Raw genomic sequence first — 23,522 nt, forward strand, 5'->3', positions numbered from 1 at the left:
TGCTTCCCTGTCTGCTATAAACTTTCCCTTCCCCCTCTGCAGCGCTTTCACCGTGAACTTGGTCACTTCCCCTGGCTACCAGGAGAAAGCACAGATCCCGGCCCTTAGGTTTCCCTGTCCCCTCTTCGTTCACGGTCAGCCTGGTCCAGAGCTAAGGGGTGAAGGCGTTATAGGCTAGAGAATCTCTGGCCTCCGTCAAGCCCATGTAGGGACCTAGACTCTCTAGGTGCTTGGTAGATGCCTAAGAACCAGATCCATGAACACCAGGGCACGGTGTGTCCTGAGCCATGGGACTGCAAGGAAAAGGAAAAGAAGGTAGCAGCCCTAACTACTGGGCTTTGCCGCAGGACAGCTTTCTCCCTCTCCCCAGAGGAAGCTACTCCACAGGGTATAAGTAATTAAAGAGGCAGTTCCCCCCTGCCACCAATATAGGATTGTTCCTGCCCTTTATCCTAAAGTGCTTTGTCTAGTTTTAACATGCAGAGGTTTCCAGTTGGACAATTCCAGTTCAGCTCACATGTTCCTTTGTTTAATGCAAATCGATGTATATGAGCACATGCCCCAGTAGCCTTCAGATCATCACTCAACCACAGAATGGTGGAAGAAGGGGCCTCCGCTGCCTCTACCCACTGCTTCAGGAGTCACACTTACCCAGGAAACCATTGCACTGGGTTGGCTCTGAGCAGCTGGTGTGGTCACAAGCGGGGGGGGAGGAGGGAGAACCTGCACGGTGATTACCTCTAATTACATATTTCTTGTCCAAAGGCAGAGAAATACATCGATCTGAGGAACTAGAGTGAGGGACCCGCCAGGTGTTTTTTCCTTCAAACCTTGCCTGTTCCTGGATCGCCACCTCCCAACCCTGCTCCAGCTCCCTGAGAGCATGGCCAGAGACCTTGAAACCCATCACACCGCTGAGACTGCTCTGCAGGGAGGAATACCACAGCCTCCCCCATGACCAGTACACTAGCCAATGGTCTGAAAGATATCACAGTAGCAGTGGCAAATCTGGACTGACTTACTGCTTCAGAGGCCAAAAAACACTTCTTGAAAAACATCCACATTGCCCTGATAGGTGGAAGAATTTAAGGCCTTATCAGGAATGTTACCGTTAGCTTTTTATTGTTTCAGTTGTGTGTGTGTTTGTGGGGGCGGGTGTGTGTGTGTGTGTGTGGTGTGTCTAGAAGCATTTTACCTACAATTCACAGCAGATAAGTGCCCCCTGCCCTCTTGAAAGTAGGCTAGAGCACTAGGAGGTCTGGGTTTGTCAGGGCTAAAGTTGTGCTTTTAATTGGAGCTCCTTCCAACTGAAAAACCCCCAGCCCCACTACCTGGTTTAGATTAGCAGCATCCAGCTAAGTCTCTGAACAATGGGTGCACAGTATGAATTACAGATAGGAGGTGGAATTTACCTGCTGGATTGTAGGGTGCCAAATGGTTAGTTCTCTTAGCTTGTCCCTAAATTGTTCTTGTTTTGCTGATTTAGATTCACAGCCTCTCATCTTGCAGGTAGAGCGCTGCATTCTTGGAAGAGTTGATTTTGTTTTTCCCAAGTGACTCTGTTGAGAACAAGTAGCTGAAAGGAAAGGATCTTTGTTCTATGTGCAGTAAAAAGCAGGGCCTCCTTGTCGTTCCGAGGGTTCGGCAGGGACTGGACTCAACAGTACGTTAATATGAAAGTTTTAAAGCTGCATGATGTGGCATTGCTTAGCTGAGGGCTTAGGCCTTGTTTCTCACCTGCTACCTCCCTAAGGAACATGGCTACCTTGGGCAGATTGCTAATTAAGCTGTACCACTGCTGAAATGAGCAGGTCCTCCCGACACCCATGTCTGAAGTCAAGGCTGATGAAGAGAAGCTTATGCCATGCTTAAATATTGGCACCTCTCTAGGGTTGTTGTTTTTAAAGTATTCTCACTAGATAAAACATTACTTATCCTTGACTAAAATTCCATTCTCTGGCCTAGGCCGGGGCAACAGGTAACATCTGTGAACAAGAAGAGAAACTGACAGAACTGAGCCCCCACAGAATATTGAACTGGTGCTATCTCAGAGATACCAAACAGAGCCCCACCCAGCCTGCAAGCATATACTGCTGTTGCTTCCCTCAGCCCTAGGACCTCTCCCCCGCCCCCAGGCGAACACTGAGGAGATGAGCCCCTTGCTTTTCCTTCTCCATTCCTATTAGAGAAGTAAACCAAGTTGTAGAATTTGGTTCATCTAGGCTTACACGCTCCATAGTTGCTACTTAACCAGCCATTTATTTTCCATTCCTCCAACACTTAAGCAACGAACAGCTTTATATTAACACTGGGCAAAACAATATCAGCTCCTTTCCTATGCACCTAACCTCAGTGGTTAATGAGACTCTCTGCAGCAGCGGAGGCAACCAACTCATTAACAAAAAGGGTGAGCTGTACTTGTGAGCTAGAAATATCAGAAGCAAAAGCTTTTGTTTTTTATATATATATATATATATATATATATATTTTTGTTGGTTTGTGTGTAAATTTAAGAGTTTGTCTGATATTTGCAGGGGTTTTTTTATATATGTGAAAATAAAAAGCCAAAATACTTCCAGGACTGGCTGTACTTTGTCTCCGTTCACAGTGGCGCAGTGAGAAATTAAATTAGGGTTGGTGACATTCCCTAGTGTGGACTGTCCAATACATGACTTCAGCGCATGTGCTTTCACCTCCTCCTCTCTTCACTCCTCATTCGTCTGCTGCATTTATAATGGACGCCCACAACTGAGTCAGGAGTTACTACTGCATTCCCACTTAGACACAAGAACCTGGGCTCTCATTTGTTAGATTGAATTTGGTTTAGATCCACCTCACACAGGGGTGGGCAAACTTTTTGGCCCAAGGGCCATATCTGGATATGGAAATTGTAGGGCGCGCCATCAATGCTCATGAAATAGGGGCTTAGGGTGCGGGCTGGGGGTGGGACTAGAAATGAGGTGGTCAGGGTGTGGGAGGGGGCTCCAGGCTGGGGCAGGGCGGAGTGAGGGCTCCAGCTGGGGGTGCAGACTCTAGGATGGGGCTGGGAATGAGGGGGTTGGCATGCAGGAGGGTGATCCGGACTGAGACCAAGGGGTTCAGAAGGGGGGAGGGGGATCAGGGCTGGGGCAAGGGATTGGGGTGCAGGAGGTGCCTGGGGAGAAGGCTCCAGCTGGCTCTTACCTCAAGCAGCTCCCGGAAACAGTGGCATGTCCCCACTCTGGCTCCAGGCCTACAGAAGTCGACACTTGAGGCAGGGGCAGCATGCGGAGCCCCCTGGCTGCCCCTACGCGTAGGAGCTGGAGAGGGAACATACCCATCATGCCACTGCTTCCAGGAGCCATGCAGAGCAAAGCAAACCCCCGATCTTCCTCCCCGGCAGGAGTTCGAAAGCCGGATTAAAAGGTCTGACAAGCCAGATGTGGCCCAGGGGCTATAGTTTGCCCACCCCTGACTTAACTCTGTATTTGTGCTGCTGCTATAGAGGAAGCAGACACAAGAGTTTCATGTAAGATGTGTTGACAGTCATCTCTCATAACAGGTCAAGAGTACACCTCCCCCCCCGAACTGAAGAGAGGCATTTCTCATTAGTCTCTTATAAGAATGAAGTCTCTCAGGTACCAGTTTGCATTGCCTAAGGAGCACATGCTTTCCTAGAATCCTAGCAGGTGACAGACCCTTTTTCCTATATTTCCCCCCTTTGCTCAGAAGAGGCAGTGTTGACAACCCATGTGTTAGCAGGGGACCAAGGTTCTGTGAATGAGGAGGAATCCTCACTCAGTAGGGCTGTGCAGTTGAAGACAAACTTGCAGCATCTCAAGGCTTGTCTACACTAGTGTTTTGCTGCTTTAACTACACTGGTATGACTGATGCTGAAGAAAACCCTACTGTGGATGCAGCTATACTGGTACAAGTGTTTATACCATACTCCAGTTCAGGAAGAAATACACCCTGTACAGACACTCCCCGACTTACACAAGCGTTCCATTCTAGGGTTGCGTAACCCAGGAAGTGTCTGTAGCAGTATATCTTCAGCCACATTAGGGTTTGTACTGGTATAACTATGCCAGTGGCGGGAAAAATCCACCTGTAAAGGACACAGTTATACTGGTATATCTTTTCTAGTGCAGACCAGGCCTTAGCTGTCCACCCTAATAATGCCAGTTTGTATTAGGATCTACCGAACAACCTTTAAAAGATCTCAGGTACCTCTTATCAGTTCCTTTGGTTGTTAAGAACACCCAGCCAGCAGTATTCAGCTTTTAATGTTCATCCCTGTTACACAGAAGATGCTTGTGATCGTTTCAAGAGCAGTACTTTCCATGAATCACATTAAGACCACCTCACTGATATGCTACAACAAAGGAAATTTATTTAAAAATAAAACTTTGTTTTGTTTTGTTTTTTACTGACACAGGTGCATGAAATTCAAAACAAAAAAGCTCTTTAGTGGGCTGCATACAAGAATGAAAAAAATTAATAAATAACATTAGTATAACTTCTAAACATTAACAATGTATTTGCAAAACAAAATGAGGACTTTAAATCAAATGAACCTTAAAGCTCAGCTACCTTCTGTAAGAATATTTACCTTCTGTTTTTCTTATTCTTTACAGGTCTGAAAGGATTAAATACTGCTAATATAAATTTTTTTTATATTAATGACACTATTATACTTCTTAAAATATTTTGTGAAAATCTCAACATTTTAACACTGATATTATATAAATTGGTATTCATTATTCAAGAGAAAAAGCTACTCTTTCTCCCCCACCATGAATTTCAAAAAAAGATTTATATTAGGAATTTAAAAAATAATAATTTTCTTGTTTCCTGCTCTGATTTTAAACTGGGGCACATTAAAAAAAGCCACAAGAACTGCATTGTTGTCCTTCGTCAGCTAAAATGCACATGTACAGCAATTACTCTGCCCCTAGATTAGCTGGAAAGATGTACAGGGTCTTAGTGCATAAAGCAATGTGCTGTTCCCCGAACCTATCCAGCTGCCCTGGGATTTGGGTAGCAGTTAGGGACACATGGGGAAAGCTGTGTTTACAAAGAAAGCAAAAGCCACTGCAAACCAGCAGAGAGGCACTAACTGCTTAATGCTTGAATCTGCAGCACCTGCCGAGAGGAACAAGGCAAGTGCAGGTCAGCAGGCAGATTTCTTCACCTAGAGAAGCAACAGCATGTCTGTTACCACCCTCCTGTGGGAATTGGCTGTCCTGTAGATTCCCATACAACTGAAGGATTGGCTGCAAACTTGGAATGGGGAGACACATGTCTGCAGCCACAGCTACCTGCCGACTGTCACTTGGTGAAGCTCCTTTCTCACTGCACTGTATTTTGCTTGCTTTGTTTCCTGGGGTGAGAGGTGGGGGACAAACAGCATTTTTATGACCAGAACTCTGACTGGTTTTGTTAAAAGCAAAAAGAATCCTGTATTACAATTCTACTGTCTTCACACTAAGCTTATTACAGCACCAATCCAGACAAGTCACCGTTAGTAACAGGGATAAGGTAACAAACTTCCACAGTTGAAACGCTACAAAACACAGGGTCATCTTTGAAGCAACTCCTGCCCATCTCTCTCTCTCTTCTCCCACCCACCCCTGCTTCTGTCCCCTTCAAAGCAGTTGCACTCACAGGCATCTGTAAAGCTGGTCTAGTTGAGGCTCTACATTTTCACAAGAGGGGACTCAGATTCAGCCTCAAGATGCAGCATTCCCTTAAGAAAGGCACTAGACATTTGGCTTTTTTTCCCCTTCCATTTCTTTCTTTTAAAGTAAAATCAGAAGTTGAGCTTTTGGAATAAAGACACAGGGGTGGGATGGGGCCATCATAAGGTAACCTTTGCAGAAGAAAAGCAGCAAGGAAAACACACCACAAAGTGCTTGACTTTACTCCACAGAGAACAACCTCAGGAAGCGCCATTGGCGTGGCTATGCTTCGGCAACACTCGCAGACCGTAACTAACATTCATGTGTTCAAGGAGAAAAAGCCACTTAAGTTCCTCAAATAAGTTTAAGACACAAACAGTGGGCAGAAAAGACACATGCATAAAAATAATGTCAGAGATCCACACCACAAGGATTGCCTTCAAATCTCTAATCCTGGAATGACGTCCACAGGCAATGAACCTCCCCTGAAAAGAGGTCTGTCAAAGCTTTGCTAGGCATGATCTAATTAGTAACAGGACGAGCCTGTGAAAATGGACTGTCCACAAGGAATAGGACATGGCTGCTTTCAACAACATGTGCTCTGCATGGCAGGACAAGAGGTTAAGGCTTTTTAGTTGGTTAAATTTAACTGCTCTCCAGCAATGGCAGGAGCACCAACACCCTGTTGAAAATACAAGCACCATGCACACTGAAACACCCAGGCTGACCTGGCAGAGAAAGTTATAAGCGAAGTGGCTGCAAAACCAATGTAGCGTTAGTGGCAGCTTTGGAGACAGATACCAAGAAGGGGTAGAAAAGAGTAGCCTTTATGTCAGAAGGGTCGCTATTTGCTTCTGAAGCACGTTTTGGACAAGCAAAGACCAGGAAATGATTTGGATACTCCAGAAATTGCTTAGTCAGGATCAAAACTACCACTGTGTCATGCAGATGTAATAAGAGAACAAAGCTGCCCTTGTACCAACCTCAGCTGTTCCTGCACGAGACCTGCTTTTCAACAAGGGCAGAAAGACAGGCTGACCATGGCCTGCTATGTATCGTCACAGCATTTCACACAAACACAAGACATGTCTGTCACGTGCATGGGCAGAGGAAGAGGAGAAAAGGTATATTCCATGGAGGGGAGACCATCACCCTTCTCTTCACAGCTCAAAACTTCACTAGGGCTGGACTCTGCCCTCAGCAATGCACATGCAACTCACGCTGAAGTCACAAGACTTGACTTTGCACTATTACAGTGAACAGTCAGCATCTCCCACAGCTTGCACCAACACAAACCACAGCATGAGGCTGTGTTTGCAAATTATACCCTCTGGCGCTGAAACAGAAGCAATGCTGATGGGCAGTGACTGTACCCCGCCCAGAGAGTGGCTCTCCCTAGCATTCCAGACAATATTTTCTTCACCAAGAAGGGAGGAAAGAGGACAGTCCATGCGTTTATGTCACCTAGATCCCACTGCACTTACAACGATAAGGCTGTAGATTCAGAAAGAAGCATTATGTTCCACATAAAATGAGCATCTAGTACTTTGTTCCCTTCTGTAACATTTGCTATTACACTTGTTAAATTCCCTCTGTCAATTTCAAGGTGCTGATCTGATTACCAGATTCTGTAAAAGGAATGAACTACATCAAACAGTCTTGCATCCCCTAAAGATATTTCAAGCCATAAATATTCGTTTAGTCACGACTGCTGCTCATTCATACTACTGACATTCAACAGTGAGCCAAATAATTGCGGGCACAATCTGAAAAGTTAATGTGCACTGAATACATGCACATTTTGTCCATTTGTCAAACTATGGTCACTGTATCTCTATTCGATTTAATTCCTCTCTGACAGAATCAGTCACTCCGTGAACACCAACGACACACAAACTGAAAGGGATTGACTAAGCGGGTTACTAGCAAGTCAGGTTTTTCCAAAATACTAGTTGAACACCAACTTTTAAAGTCCAGTTTGACTGCTTCATAACTACACAATTTCCTCTGATCTCCTTTCTGACACAAGCTCTGACAATTCCCTGGTGTAAGAAAGGGAAAGCAAGCCCCCTATTATTGTGGCAGAGAACCTCAAAGAATTTTGTTGCATTTTTTGCTACAAATTTGACACGATACTGATGATACACATTGGTTGCACCTACCTACTCCACAAAACCTGGCACACAGGTGAGTGGCTCCCACAAGTGCTCTCTAAAGGAGAGGATGGAATGTGTGTGAAGGCCATTAGTGTGCTATAGCCGCCATGCAATTTAGACAAATAAATCATCATATTTACCAGATGCAACATTCCTATAGAAAGAGTGCATGGCAGTATCCAGTGGTAGCTGCTCAAATCCAGCACAGCTGTAAGCAAGTTGAAGCACTGAAGCACAGAATGCTCTGGGTTAAAAGGATAAGCCGCAGCCAGTTCTCCATGCCTACTCTCCCCCAAAAGGCCCCCGCTCCAAAGTTCAACCTATCCAACTCCCTGGAATCCAGTGCCGGCAATGCGATACATGGGGAGAGAAATCCATCTCCCAGCACTAAGGAGTTAAAAATACCTGACTGCTGCCAGTCACACTTGCATCCTGGCTAAAGGGGAGGACTTCAATTGTGAGTAATAATTATAGGGACAGGAGCAATGCCACAGTGACGGAAGCTATCTAATCATTTCTTCCTAGATCTCCTATGTATTCCCAGCGAAGGGTCACCTGCAGACTGGTCTAAAACGCCTGAGCCAAACACACAGCAGTGAACAGGTCCCAGTCTAGTACCATGAGCCACAGGACACACCACATCAACCTGGCGACATTTTCAGAGCATTCAGTTAGAATTCACAGCACAAAACACTCCCCCACCCCCAGAGCATCAGCTCTGGAATCACTTGTCATGATTCCTATTTCTACCAATGCCCTTTGAAACAAACCTGTACTCCCAAACAAGAGGTGGGGGTGAAGGACTCCAAAACGATGCCAAGACACACGCCATATACACATCTATCCGCTCGGTTTCATTCCATTGCTTTGAAATCTGGAACCACAGAAACCTGATAACTGATTCTCTTAAGAGGCAGGGCTGATTCAGCACAAAGTCTCTCAAGGAACCCCTTCCTCCTTGCGGTTGCAGCTGGGCTGTGGGCTGCCCAGGCAGTTGGTCCACTGAAATTGTAGGCAGGGAGGTGATGTGCTATGTGGCCACGTGTGCAGGGGAGGAAATGGAGACAAATTCCCGGAGAATATTCTTGGCCATTTCAATATTGTTATGTGCAATGACCAGTGCTTTCTGAATGTCCTGATATGAGTATCCCTGGCTCATAAGGTTCTCAATCTCACTGGAAAGCTGGGGCGATGTGCTGGTGCCACCGCCACCCTGCTGACAACTCCCGGCTTTCCGTTCAGAGTTTATCCTCCGCGGTAAGGGCTTCGGCGGCCGTTCTGGAACTTGAGAGCCATCAGAAGAACCTGGAGGGAGAAACAACTGTGTTATTTTTGCAAGACGACAAGTGCTTGTTGCATTAACAGGCAGCTTTAGAACTCTGTAGAAGCACTGGACCACAAGCCACTTTTCTCAGCCAGCCTGTCCCTTCAGCTTCAGTTTATCTCATCTCCTCTTCCCTGGTGCACAAAAATGGTTACAGAGGTTTAACAAATCATTAGCAAACCCTACTGGCTTTGCTTATAGAAACAAGATCAAGCAAATGGGAGCTGTTTGGGTAAGCCTGTGTGAGCAAACCTCAGATATCAAAATGAGAGTAAGAGAGTAGAAGTCTGGAAAAACAATGCAGTACAACGAATATGCATAAGATTTCACCACGCATCCCAATGTGTTTCTAAGGCTTGGGGAAAAACCCTGTTTAACCACTCACATATTACCTAATTTATCAGGTACCACTCTTTTCTACTGAGACCTGGCCATTCTCGCCTCAGGGCCAGGTCTGCTCTTGCTTTTGCACTTCTGCACCACATTCCCCATTCCTTCTGCAATAGTTCCAGTGGAAGGGTACCCTACCTATTAACAGTAACCCTGCTATAGCAGATCAACAAGCTCAGCCTCTTCGGCCTTTCCTCACAATGAATTATTCCAGCGTTTACCTTCCCAAGGGCCACATGTTGTATCCTTTTGTGAAAAGGTAACAGAAACACCAGTCACTGATTTGCCAGTGGAAATCTGCCCAGTGTATAGGAACTTTACCCCTTCAGATATCACTGTCTGCTATCCCAGGTTCCTTACAGTTGTCTTCTCATTTTAACCTTTGACGGCTGTAGAAAACATTTTGTCCTGCTTTTCAAATCACTGGAAACTTTTCAGCATGAATGTTGAACATCTTAACGTTTGATTTGCCTTTCAGGGTAATCCCTCAGGTGCCTGAAGATGGCATTTTCCAATAGGATGAACTTCTGTAACCTTTACAAGTCCTTAGAGTAAGAACCCCCAAACAATCTAGTTATAAGAAGCCAGCCCTGCAGTACTGGTGTCAGGAAGGAAGCAGTCACCATGATGCAGACTCTCTGGAAAACATATCAAAAGCACAACAGGCAACAAATTCACTGAAGCTGCCTCATCCACCAACATGCAGTTCAGCTCACCCACTAATCTTCCAGGAAAAACAAGCAGCTTAATAAGAACCAAAAAGCCTTTCATACAATTGTGAAGAGAAACTCCCTCCACAATTTGCCTTAGAAATAAGTTCTTCACCATAAGCTGGATCATGTTTCAGAGACAGCAGGTCATGCTGAAACAGTAGCCATGGGTATGAAGCCTTGTTACAAGTGTAAAGGAAGCTACATTCTATGGCACAGGACATAGAGCACAGCCATTGCCATAATGGTCCCTCCCACCTAGTAGCCAGCCTCTGACAAGAGCCAATACCCCATGATTCAGACAGCAACGAACACTCTCCCAAATCATAATACTTAGCCCTCCTAAAGCACTTTTCATCTGCAGATCTCCAGGCACTTTACAAAAGGAGGACAATACCATTATCTCCACTTCACAGATGGGAAAACTGAGGCCCAGAAACAAGAAGTCCCTTAACCCCATGGCTACACAGTGAGTCAGTGGCACAGCTGGAAACAGAAAGATGGCAGATTCTGCTCCTCTTTTATCCCACCCATAGTGTTCCATGAGCACTGTGGAGTAATGAGAGGAGGTGCAGGGAAGGGCATGTGTGGCACACGTATTAAAGTCCTGCTGCTTTTCCCAGGGCTGGAGGAGAGCATGTTGAGGGAGTGGGAGCTGGAAGTCTGCACAGCAGCTCAGGGAACAAGTTCTTGGAGGCTCTGCAGGAAGGAAAGCTGGGACCTGGAAGGCAGTGATCAAGGCAAGGAAGACACCTCTGGAAGGTGCTGCCTGGAGAATCTACTACTTTGAGCTGCTCTTTGCTTAGAGTCTCTGCTAGGTTAGAGGGCTTGGGAGCAGGAAGCACAGTTTCCTACTTCTCCCCCTGAGCCCCTTGCCACAGCTATCACATCCTCTTCCTCTGGGAATAGTCTTTGATTCCTGGGGGGAATCAGGCAGCCTGAACTCCTCACTAGAGTAGCCCCACAAGATGTAAGACTAATAACCCCAAGGTGGTCAGCGCCTCCATCAGCAGTGACTAGATAGCTGCAGAATGAGAAGTCCCAGGCCCAAACAGGATTCTTGGACAGAGTGAGCCTTGATTTTCACTTCACAAGTCTGTGTTAGCCAGGACAGCACTATTCTCTACTGGCTGGAGACAGAAATAACCAGCAAGTCCTTTCGCGCTACAGGGTGGATATCACCAAACAGTTTCAGAACACTAGCTCCATCTGCTGGCAAAGAACTATACCCAAGAGTCTGACCTAGCACAGAAGATCAAAGACTGGTCTTTCTTACTGTCTTTGCCTGCAGATTTACCAATGTCTTTAGGGGCAACAACATCAGAAAGCTCAGTTTTAAAGTCCAGCTACAGTCTGTGTCTTACTTCCCCTGACAGTGTGTGCTACAGGTAAAGCTAATTTCCACAGAGGAGTATTCTTGATGACCAGGTGAATATGGTAGGTTTTGCCAACTGCTAATCCAAACTCCAAATGGTATAAATGGCTAGTGCAGCACATATTAAGATCTAAATCAACCCTAACCCCTCGGGACTGGAGCACCTCTGTAATACAGAACTGATTCTTCTGTAGTATAAAGGCCATAACGAGTTAGTGACAGAGAAGCTTCAAAGATGTGTACCAGATTATTAGGTACCACTGTAAAATCAGGAGGTAAGGGTGTTCACCTGTGATGGGATCATAATCCAAAGACATTCGGCTGAAGGCAGACGTGGCATTGGAGATATCAGACAGTGTGCGACGAGCTGTGGCTACTGGTAAAGGTGGTTTGGGGATATCGTATCCATCTTCTTCATTCTCAGACTCTTCTGGGCCATTGCTGGCATTGGCTGCAGCCATATCCCCCTCATCTAGAAAAATACACACACAATTAGCTCCAAGTGCTGAACAGAGCCCTCTCTTTCTTGAGACAGGCTGTACAGTCCATTCACATCAGTCCACATGCCTTCGCAGAGCAGATGGCTAAGGGTCTCTTGTTGATGGGGGCGGAAAACCGCAGGGGGGCACCTGCCGGTCCCCGTGAGGGGTGCAGTCAGGGATCCTTTGGCAGCATACCTGCGGGAGGCCCGCTGGTCCCACGGCTTCGGGTACACCAAAGGCGCGGGACCGGCAGACTTCCCGCAGAAACGCCGCCGAAAGCTGCCTGACTGCCTTACTCAGGGCAACAAAATACATAGAGTCACCCCTGCTTGTTGAAACCCCTAGTCCAGAGGAAGTTCTCTCCAGAAGGCAGGGAGTACAAAGTTTCACAGTGCAAGAGTTGGTACATTATTTTTAAAAAACCCATGTGTGTCTCAAACACACACACTTCAGCTTTCCTGCTTAATTTTAAACTTTACACTATGCTTGCAGAGCAATGCAGATGCCTTTAAGATCAAATCCACCTTGGCTGAGCACTCCCTGAGTTTCTGCAGTTGGCACTCAACTAGACAGAAAGCAAAAGGGGACACAAGAGACACCATACACTTTGTGTCCCACCAAACACAAACCTGCGGGCTGGTCTGTGTGTGCAGCTACAGGTTACTCTTTACCTTTCTAGTCAAGTTAACTATCTAGCTCTATACAGGATGCATTTCTAATGCATCAATCACAGTAGTATCCAAGGCATCACATACAAAATGGAATCCATCATTCTGCCAGGAAAAGGTCACAAACATGCCATCTCTCCCTCAATATAGATACCCTCTCTTGAGCATGTTCATTCTTGGCTACTCCCTTACAAGAAGCAATGGCAAAGTCATTTTGAGGCTGTGTTAATGTGGGGCAGAGGCTGTGAAAAGAGACATGCTTTGCATCAATCCCCAAAAGGCTCAAGATTTGGGTTCACCTTGATCCCCAATGGCAGAAAATTCCACAGTCTGGGACATTAGTGAGAATGCTACAGGCCAAACAAATTTGCCCTAGAGACATGCTGTGTGATATCCCCACTAATCACAACTGCCACATTGGCACATAAGCCTTTGCCTACGCCATTGACAATCAGCGACTTGAAATGGATCACACTAGAAAAGGAGTGTGTTATATACACACCCAGAAGAATTTCATAAATTCAGTAATAATTACCAATAATGATGAGAATTAATGGGAACAGCTGGAAACAGGAAGATGACAAGTCTGGGCTGATAATTTACATCACAGTTACCTACAGCTACTACCACTTCATACCAAAACTTCATAAAAGACGGTTACTCACCTTTGTAACTGTTATTCTTCGAGATATGTTGCTCATATCCATTCCAATTAGGTGTGTGAGCGCCGCGTGCACGTTCGTCCGAAGATTTTTACCCTAACAACACTCGGTGGGTTGGCTGGGCGCCCCCTCGAGTGGCGCCGCTATGGCACCGGATATATACCCCTACCGACCCAACAGCCCTTGAGTTCCTTCTTGCTGGTTACTCCGACAGTGGGGAAGGAGGACGGATTTGGAATGGATATGAGCAACACATCTCGAAGAACAACAGTTACAAAGGTGAGCAACCGTCTTTTCTTCTTCGAGTGCTTGCTCATATCCATTCCAATTAGGTGATTCCCATGCCTTACCTAGGCGGTGGGGTCGGAGCGAGATGTTGCAGAATGCAAAACTGCTGATCCAAAGGCTGCATCATCTCTGGACTGTTGAGCTCTGGTAGAATGTGCAGTGATGTGGCTTGGGGAAATATGAGCCAAATCATAACAAGCGCGGATGCACGCCATCACCCAAGATGAGATCCTCTGAGAGGCAACAGGTAGGCCTTTCATTTGGTCTGCTACCACGACCAAGAGTTGGGATGTTTTATGAAAGGGTTTTGTCCGCTCAATATAAAATGCGAGCGCCCTATGGACATCCAGGGAATGCAATTGTTGCTCCCATCATGTTCAGTGTGGCTTCGGGAAGAAGACCGGGAAAAAGATGTCCTGGTTAACATGAAAGGCCGAAACCACCTTAGGGAGGAATGCCGGGTGTGGTCACAACTGCACCTTGTCCTCGTGGAACACAGTGTATGGCGGATCCACCGTAAGAGTCCTAAGCTTGGAGACTCGTCTGGCCGATGTAATGGCTACGAGGAAAGCTGTCTTCCAAGACAGGTATAGTAGCGAGCAGGTTGCTAACGGCTCGAATGGGGGAGACATAAGTCTGGTTAAAACCAGGTTGAGGTCCCAGGTCGGGGCTGGGTGGCGTACTTGAGGGTGTAAGCGCTCCAAGCCCTTGAGGAACCTCAAAACCATAGAGTGTGAGAACACAGAACGACCACCTTCGCCTGGGTGGAAGGTAGAGTTGGCTGCCAAGTGCACCCTCAGTGATGATACTGCTAGGCCCTGCTGTTTGAGAGACCAGAGGTAGTCCAAAATAGAGGGGATCGAGACCTCAGTGGGAGTAAGATTAAGCGTTTCGCACCAGCAGGAGAAACGCTTCCACTTGGCCAGATACGTTGACCGGGTAGAAGATTTCCTGCTACCCAGGAGAACGTGTCGTACTGTTGCAGAGCAACGTAACTCTGACTGGTTTAGCCATGCAGCAGCCACTCTGTGAGGTGAAGGGCCGGCAGGTGCAGGTGGCGAAGTCTGCCGTGGTCCTCAGTTATGCGGTCTGGGTGGAGTGGCAGGGTAATTGGGTAGGCTATCGACAGGTCGAGCAACGTGGTATACCAGTGCTGCCTGGGCCACACTGGAGTGATCATGATGATGCGCGCTCTGTCCCTGTGGAGTTTCAGCAGGACCTTCTGAACCAGTGGAAATGGTGGGAAGGCATAAAGGAGCTGGCTCTTCCACAGCATCAGGAAAGCGTCCGAGATCGATCCCGGGGAAAGACCCTGAAAAGAGCAGAACATCTGGCATTTCCTGTTCGCGTGGGAAGCGAACAGGTCTATGTGGGGAAATCCCCACTTCTGGAAAACAGAATGAATAATGTCCGGGCCGGATCGACCACTCGTGAGACAGGAAAGACCTGCTGAGTCGATCCGTCAGAGTGTTCCAAACGCCTGGGAGAAAGGACACTACCACATCTATCGAGTGGGCTATGCACAAGTCCCAGAGTTGGATGGCCTCCTGACCAAAGGAGGAGGATCATGTCCCTCCCTGTTTGTTTATGTAGTACATGGCCATTGTGCTGTCCATAAACACTGAAACCCAACGGCCTTGCAACTGTTGCTGGAACGCCTGGCACGCCAGGCGGACTGCTCTCAGTTCTTGGACATTTACGTGTAATGCCAACTCCTGAGATGACCAAAGGCTTTGAGTACGGAGGTGACAGAGGTGAGCACCCCAGCTGAGAGATGACACGTCCATCCTCAGGGACATTGAGGGTTGGGACGGATGGAATGGCATCCCTGCACACACCAGGGAGGGAGTTTGCCACCATTCTAGGGAGCCTAGGGAGCTCGGGGGAATGGTGACTATCGTGTCTATTGGGTCCCTGCCTGGGCGGTATACCGAGTTGAGCCAAACTTGGAGAGGACGGAGGCGGAGCCTGGCGTGTTTGGTTACAAACGTGCAGGCAGCCATGTGACTCAGGAGACCGAGACAAGTGCGAGCCAAGGTTGTCAGGAAATTCTGTAGACCTCGGATGATTGTTGCCATCGCCTGAAACCGCGGCTGTTTTGGTAAACAGGTTCTGGCTAGACTGGAGTCCAGAATACCTCCTACGAAGTCTAACCTCTGTGTGGGAACCAGAGTGGATTTTTCTATATTGATCCTCAGGCCTAGACCTGCGAATAGGCCCTTGACGATGCCCACATGCTGAGTGACTTGTGTCTCAAAGGCCCCTCGGATGAGCCAATCGTCCAGATACGGAAAAACGTGTGTCCGACATCGGCGGCAACTACAGCCATACACTTTGTAAATATCCTTGGGGCTGTAGAAAGGCCAAACGGCAGGACCGTAAACTGGAAGTGCTGACGGTTGGTACAAAGTGGAGGTATCTCCTGTGCGGAGGAAAGATGGCGATGTGAAAGGACGCGTCCTTCATATCGAGGGTGGCATACCAGTCTCCAGGATCCAGGGATGGGATAATGGTCCCCAGGGATACCATGGGGAACTTCAACTTTATCAAGAACTGGTTGAGTCCTCGCAGGTCTAGGATAGGTCTGAGACGTCCCTTCGACTTGGGGATTAGGAAATAACGGGAGTAAAACCCACTGCCCCTTTCGTCCATTGGTACCTCCTCTATAGCTCCTATGGCGAGGAGCGTCCGCACCTCTTGTAAGAGGAATTGCTCGTGAGAGGGGTCCCTGAAGAGGGACAGGGTTGGAGGGTGGGAGGGCGAGGTTGAAATAAATTGGAGGTGGTACTCATACTCCACCGTGCGTAGGACCTAGCGATCCGAAGTTAACTGGGACCATGCCGGGAGGAAGTAGGAGAGGGATCCTGGCCTGTAACTGGTATGCCGCCCTCGAGCACACCTTCAAAAGTTCGTCTTCGGTCCTGGTGGTGGTTTCGAGGGACCTTGATTGTGGCCCCCTTGGGGTCCTGATGGTCGTCTGCGACCACCTCGGCCGCGCCGCCTGCCAAAGTCCTGTCTTTGTCTAAGCACAGAGTATGGGCGGTGAGGCTGGGGATGGAAAGACCTGAGTTGGATCACCGGCGTATGCATGCCAAGAGAGCGCATTATGACCCTGTTGTCCTTCAGGCTTTGCAGCCTGTGGTCAGTCTTTTCTGAGAAGAGGCCTTTACCATCAAATGGCAAGTCCTGAATGGTATACTGCAGCTCTGGTGGGAGGCTTAAAACCTGAAGCCATGAGATGCGTCTCATGGCAACACCCGAGGCCAGAGCCTTGGCTGCTGAGTCGGCTGCATCCAACGAGGCCTGGAGGGAAGTTCTGGCCACCTTTTTCCCTTCCTCCAAGAGGGCAGCGAACTCTTGGCGGGAGTCCTGAGGGAGAAGCTCCGTAAACTTACCCACCGCCACCCAGATGTTATAATTATAGCAGCTAAGCAAGGCTTGTTGATTTGCCACCCGGAGCTGTAGGGCACCTGCCAAGTACACTTTGCGGGCAAGTCCATTCGCCTAGCCTTCTTCGATTTCGGGGCTGGCGCCTGCTAGCCATGGCGTTCCCTCTCATTAACGGACTGGATGACCAGTGAGCAGGGAGGAGGATCGACATACAAGTACTCGTACCCTTTAGAGGGCACCATATATTTACGCTCGACTCCCCTGGCCGCAGGAGGGATAGAGGCTGGAGACTGCCATACAGTATCAGCATTGGCCTGGATGGTCCGAATAAACGGTAGGGCCACTCTAGTGGGGGCATCCGCCGACAGAATGTCCACTACCGGGTCCTCTACCTCTGGGACCTCCTCCACCTTGAGGTTCATATTGAGTGCTACCCTCCTTAGGAGGCCCTGATGGGCTCTCAGGTCGATCGGAGGAGGGCCCGGGGAGGATGTTCCTGCCACCGCCTTATCAGGAGAAGAGGAAGAGGAGATGCCAGGGACGAGCGGGTCCTGTGTGGCCTCTTGCTCTTGGGCGACCTCCTGCTCCAGTGGAACCTGGGAGTCCAGTGGGTGAACTGGGGCTTCCTCCATAGCAATTGGAGGGGGACGGCTAACCGTCGCCTCCGGCACTCGGTGCACTGATGGGACAGAACGGGATGGAACTACTGGTACACCTTGGGCCTGGTGGTACGCCCAAGGTCTCCAGAAAGACCACTGATGGGGTCCTTTATCCTGGGTCTCTTGGAAGACTCTGGTGGGCACATCAGAATCGCGGTCCGGTGCATAAGAGCTGTCCGCGTGGGACGACACTGATGCGTGTCTGGATGGCCATGGAGGGGCTGAAAAGCCCTGGGCAGAATCTCTGTCTCTAGCAGACCTTGCTCTACTCTGCACCAGGGACTAGTACCGGGAGGCATACCGGTATCAGGAATGAGATCGGGACCTGCGACCGGAGCCGTGCCGGGAGGTCGACCGAGATCTCGAGGCTCGACATCGGGAGTGGCTACGGGAGTCACGGTGCCTGGAGCAATGCTGGGAGCTGGAATGGTGCCGAGAGTAGTGGCCCGGCGAACGGGATACTGAACGGTGCCACGAGTGCGACCAGTATCGAGGAGGAGAACGGTGCCGGGACTGCAAGCAGCATCAGAAGCAGGTGTGCCGACGGGACCTAGAATGTCTGCGGGACCGTGATTGTGAACAGTGCCGCTCTGCTGTGCCGACAGAGGATGGTCTTATCAAGGCAGGCTTGCCGATAGACTGTATTACCCGCACCGGCGGTGCCGGGGGGTTGAGGCCGCGTCCACTCTGTCATGGCAATCAGATCCCTCGCCGTTGAGAATGTCTCCGGCGTGGATGGAATAGTAAGCTCAACCACGGCGCATGCCGGGGAACTGTCAGGCATGGCAGGAGGAGTCTTAGGCTTTCTCGACCTCAGGGAGAGGGAGCAGTGCCGAGTCGACTTCGGTGCCAGCGACGGCCGGTGCCGAGAGGCCTTGGCAGTACCAGTGCAGTCCGGTGCCGAGGAGGCGCTTCTGCCTGCCGATTGACCAGCACTCGGTGCCAAAGGTGGAGGGGTAAGAGCTGCCTCCATGAGGAGCTGCTTTAGCCGAAAGTCCAGCTCCTTTTTTGTTCTCGGCTTAAAAGTCTCGCAAATGCGACACTTACCTGTCAGGTGAGATTTCCCGAGGCACTTAAGGCAGGAGTTGTGTGGATCTCCTGTTGGCATCGGCTTATGACAGGCCAAGCACGGTTTGAAACCCGGTGAACCAGGCATGGGCCCCGCCACCGGGTGCGGGGAAGGGGCTAATCCCCGAACCCCTCTTAACTATACACTAACTATGAATGATAAAAATTAACTAAAACTATATAACTTTGAACTATATACACAAAAAAAATAACTAGAGAACTACGAGTAGCTAGGGAGGTGGAGGTCAGTAAAACCGCACTCCACTGTTCCAACGACCAACACGGGTAATAAAAAGGAACTGAGGGGCAGTTGGGTCGGCAGGGGGTATATATCTGGCGCCATAGTGGCACCACTCCAGGGGGCCCCCAGCCGACCCACCGAGAGTTGCTAGGGTAAAAATCTTCCGACGAACGTGCACGCGGCGCGCACAAACCTCATTGGAATGGATATGAGCAAGCACTCAAAGAAGAACAATGATTTATTTTAAGCAACTGATGAGTGTCTTAAAACCCATGTTAGATCAGGTTCTCTTTACTGACATCCCAGTTCACAGTCTATAGGCAATGCCAATTGATCACTTACGCATATGACAAACTATTTACCTTGAACAGCAAGTGACACCCCTGTTAAATGATAGCTTAACTGCTATTTAAACTGGGAATCTTATCAATTCACTCCTACCCAATTTCTCTCCTGGGTGCTTTCTAACATGCATTCATGCCCACTCACCAGAAGTGTTGGTCGTCTCCAAGTCAGAGGATGTTGCCTGGGACTGAATGTTGTACATAGCTTCATACATACAGACATTATTTGGCTGGTCACACTCCAACTCTCTGTATGAAAGGTGGGAAAAAAATGTTCCCTTCAGACAAGCGACAGTAGTTTCCTCCTCACCTAAAATCTGCTATTTCGATTCCTCTCAGATGCATGCCGCGATATGAAGCACAGCTCTGCTACCTACTTTCTTTCAGAGAATATTTGCTCTCATGCACATTCTGACATTGTCTCCATTGCAACATAACAGATCAAAATTTAACTGGTGTAACTGGAAAGTGAGGGAACAAAGCTGTACATGGAATGTCACATTTCTACGTCTGCTGGTGTGAAAGGACCAGCAACAAAAATGGCCTGAGGGAGGGGTGAACTGATTCCACTATAAAGGACTCTGAGACCAGAGCAATGTTGACATTTCATTAACCCCACTACTCTAATCTAGATCTGGTCAATACCAGTGGGAAACAGACAGCAGGTAAACCACAGGAACAGAACCTCAACCAGAATAAATGAACAAGCCTCCTTGGATGGATGGGGTTGTAAATGCAGCAGACACAACTGTAGTCTCACCGTAAACCATGAGTCATTTCCAAAGGCAGTTTGATCTCTGTTTTTTGTAGGGCAGGACCAGGTGGCACCAGAGGCAGAGAGGATGGTGACATGTATTCAGTATCCTCATCACTTTCAGACTGTTCCCCGGGTTGCAGTTTTGGCACAGGCAGTGGTCTGGGGGCAGGAAGAGGATCAAGAGCATTTCAAAAACAGTTAATCCAAACAACACAATCAATTTGAAAATAGTTAATGCAAATAAAAACAAACAACCGTTAATCCAAACAACAAAATCAGTTTGAAAAGCAGTTAATCCAAAACAACAACAAAATAGTACCTACCAGCTCAAGTGCTGAAAGCCAAAACTTCAAGCAAGGCTTTCCAAACTGATTTTGACTGAAGCAACAACCTGGCTTACTGGAATTCTGAGCTATGTAATTGTGAGACCTGACTTGCCGGTGAAATCATTAGCAGAAGTCCAAGGTGCATGGTAACAGTGACATACAGATATCATAGCCACCGGAGGACCTCACATTTCAACCTCATGCTGCCTCTCTACATATATGCTCCCTCATACCATATGTACTGCTGTTTCTAAGGCACAGGACACTGCACACCAGTTGTCTGAGACAGCAACAGTTCTGAGTAATTACCAATCCATCACCACACGAAATTACCAGTTACAGATCTATACTAAGGATACTTGCTGAGAGATTTACTTTTTCTTGTTCATATGTTTTTAAGAATCCAGAGCTTGAATCCTAAACTCAGGCCATCTATATAATGTCAAATTCTAACCCTGGTACCAAAGAGTACCAAGATGTGACTACAGACCCAGAAGTACATTTCTGCCCTCTCTACAGCAATCCTGAAACGAATGATCTCTACTACAAGAAAAGAGCCTTCATTCCAAAGTAACGCACCTGATCGCTAGAGAGTAGATAGCATTGGCAGATGAAGAGGGTTTTATTTTGGGGTGCTCATAGTCTGAGCCTGTTGGGGGACCACTGTTCAAGTTCTGCAAAGAAAAAACGATAGGTTAGAAATAGCACTACTGTCAGCAAATTCAAATAGACATCAATGTCCCATCACCCAAAGCACCAATTCTTGTCTGAAAAAGGAGAGCTTCTTTGACATTTTGAATCATCCATTTAAAGAAACCTTGCACCTGCAAAAGAACATGTTGATACTAAAAAGTACACTGGCTTTCAAACTCTGAAGAAGCTTGGAGTTGGAGGAAGCAACTGATAAGAGTTAAAGAATGAAATAAAGTAACTTTCTGGGGAAGCATTTCTTCTGGACTGAAACATACTGCATCACAATGTGTTACAGGTGGTGGTGGTGGTGGAGAGGGGAGGTATCAGTCTCCAAACTCAAGAAGGACTTTGGGACTTCTCAAATTTTTTTTATATGTGTATGTATAAAAATAACATGCATTTTCCCCAAACCACCTCCAAATATCTAAATATCATCACTGGTTAAAAATCCCAAGAAAATAGTGACTGTAAATTGTTACCAACTGATAGCAACCATTTAAAACGAGCTGGGCTCTTAGTCCAGCTGTCAATGGACACAGAAAAAGCCCACCACAACCAGCACTACCTGACCAACTTCCTGGCTGTCTCAAAAGAGAGGCCAAAAGACTGAAGTCTCCTCTCCTACAGACAACTCTGGGCTGGATGTGATGCATAATCTCAGGGCAATGACATCCCACAGGAGGATTTACTGCTCACAACTCTCGATCCAGCACTAAGAATTTGTATGAAAAATGTGAACAAAAATGATAGCTCAACTTTCTCATCACTTCAGAGAAGTCTCACACAAGCAGCATTCCATCTCTCTCACTCATAGGAAGCAGTCCTGCACCACTAGACAGCAGGATGCCACCACAGCCAGTGACTTACCGCTGTGGCGTCTAAGCTGAGCGTACTCCCATGCCTAGGAGCATCAGGTCTGGAATCCATCTGAGATGGGAGTGAGAATGGGAGTGAGTGCCGGTTCGTCAACTCTCTTCCTGCCCAAGGGTCACTAGGACTGAGAGCTACAGACGGCGCTTTTGGAACTGGCCGCAATGGCCAGGGCTCCCCCTGACGGCTGGAGGATACGGGGGGTAATTTGTCTCTGGAAGGACAGTCTCCTGGTGTACAGGGTAAAGGACGTCTCTGAGGTCGACTCTCTGCCCCAATGGAATATGGTCTGTCTGGTGGGGGGGGTGGGGGGAGATCTCTGAGTGTTGGAGGTACCGGCAAAGGTTTATCTTTATGGAGAGGACCAGGAGCAGCCTGTAAGACAACATCAGACATTTAAAACCACAGCTTAACAAGCAGGAAGTCCAGCTCACTGCACATATCCCAGTTAGGAGGCTTCTTACATGAAATTAATTCTAGGGCAGCTGAAGAATATGAAATAACTCCCAGCTATATCCTCCATAGACCTTTAGATACAACATTTAATCATTTATGGCTAGGAATATACACTAAGTCCCAGGTTTGCTTTCTTGCTGCCCACCATGGCACCATACAGGATCCCTACCAGAAGTCATACTATTTCATCAAACTTCTTGTACAGATTGATTTCACAACTCAATTTTTATCAAGCACGGAATAATAAGATTGATTATTTTCCCACCTGACCTTTCAGCACCAACCCACAGCCTCTCCCACCCACTCCAAAAAAACTCAACCACCACCATTACACCCCACCTAGAAATGTTATCAATACTGCGCTTCCTCCTTCCACTGGTCCTTAAGGAAATATGACCAACTCTTTTAACTCCCTTCCCCTTCCTTAGTTTTCTCTCTGGAAAAAAAATCCTTGCTGGAAAAACTGGGAAAGCAGGGGAAAACTGTAAAGGGAATACAAGAACCAACTTCACATAGCTAGGCTACTAGCTGGAATAAACAGTTCCATAAATGAAGCTCCATGTGGAGTAGTCAGAGGTCTACTGGTTGAAGACTGAGAAGGACAAACTGCTTCCTGGGGGAACTGTGGGTCCTCCTTGGATGGAAGAAAGAGCTGGTCTGAGATGACTTGTGGAGAGGAAGGAAGAAAAGGTAGAATCTCAAGAGAGAGTCAGGACAGTCCATCACTTTTCCCATAGCTCCCCCGCACTCAATAAAGGACCTTGGAGGAGTGTGAAAAGACGACTTCACCTTGGAAGTGGTCCCAGGGCTGGAAGCTCCAGAAGGGATGGATACACGTTGCTGCAGAAGATCTAGTCGCGGGGGTACTGGGGGAAGTGAGGCTTGTGGAGCCACAGAGAATGGAGAAGGAGGGCGCTCAACCTGGAAAGAGAAAATTAAGAAAACGAACAAGTGTCAACCCGTAGACAAGCCATCCTATCTAAAGCACCACATCCCTCCTGCC

General features: G+C 47.8%; 2 protein-coding genes across 5 annotated transcripts in view; one reads left to right on the forward strand and one right to left on the reverse strand.

The window, feature by feature from the left end:
* The window catches only part of MCAM (melanoma cell adhesion molecule), a 36,320-nt gene extending 33,742 nt beyond the window's left edge, over positions 1–2,578 (forward strand). For all 4 annotated transcript variants that reach the window (XM_075073451.1, XM_075073452.1, XM_032780535.2 and 1 more), the window contains one exon: positions 766–2,578. In XM_075073451.1, the coding sequence (XP_074929552.1) occupies positions 766–795 (30 nt within the window). In that variant the 3' untranslated portion in view covers positions 796–2,578. The remainder of the gene's footprint in view (positions 1–765) is intronic.
* Positions 2,579–4,350: 1,772 nt separating this feature from the next.
* CBL (Cbl proto-oncogene) overlaps positions 4,351–23,522 on the reverse strand; it is a 60,386-nt gene continuing 41,214 nt past the window's right edge. The window contains exons 10-16 of the mRNA XM_032780554.2: positions 23,309–23,440; positions 22,061–22,438; positions 21,080–21,174; positions 20,178–20,333; positions 19,563–19,666; positions 11,905–12,087; positions 4,351–9,121 (exon numbers count right to left, since the gene is read on the reverse strand). Coding sequence (XP_032636445.1) covers positions 8,847–9,121; positions 11,905–12,087; positions 19,563–19,666; positions 20,178–20,333; positions 21,080–21,174; positions 22,061–22,438; positions 23,309–23,440 — 1,323 coding nt within the window. The 3' untranslated portion in view covers positions 4,351–8,846. The remainder of the gene's footprint in view (positions 9,122–11,904; positions 12,088–19,562; positions 19,667–20,177; positions 20,334–21,079; positions 21,175–22,060; positions 22,439–23,308; positions 23,441–23,522) is intronic.

This window comes from Chelonoidis abingdonii, chromosome 18, assembly GCF_003597395.2.
Source record: "Chelonoidis abingdonii isolate Lonesome George chromosome 18, CheloAbing_2.0, whole genome shotgun sequence".
In the NCBI taxonomy this organism is placed as follows: domain Eukaryota; kingdom Metazoa; phylum Chordata; order Testudines; family Testudinidae; genus Chelonoidis; species Chelonoidis abingdonii.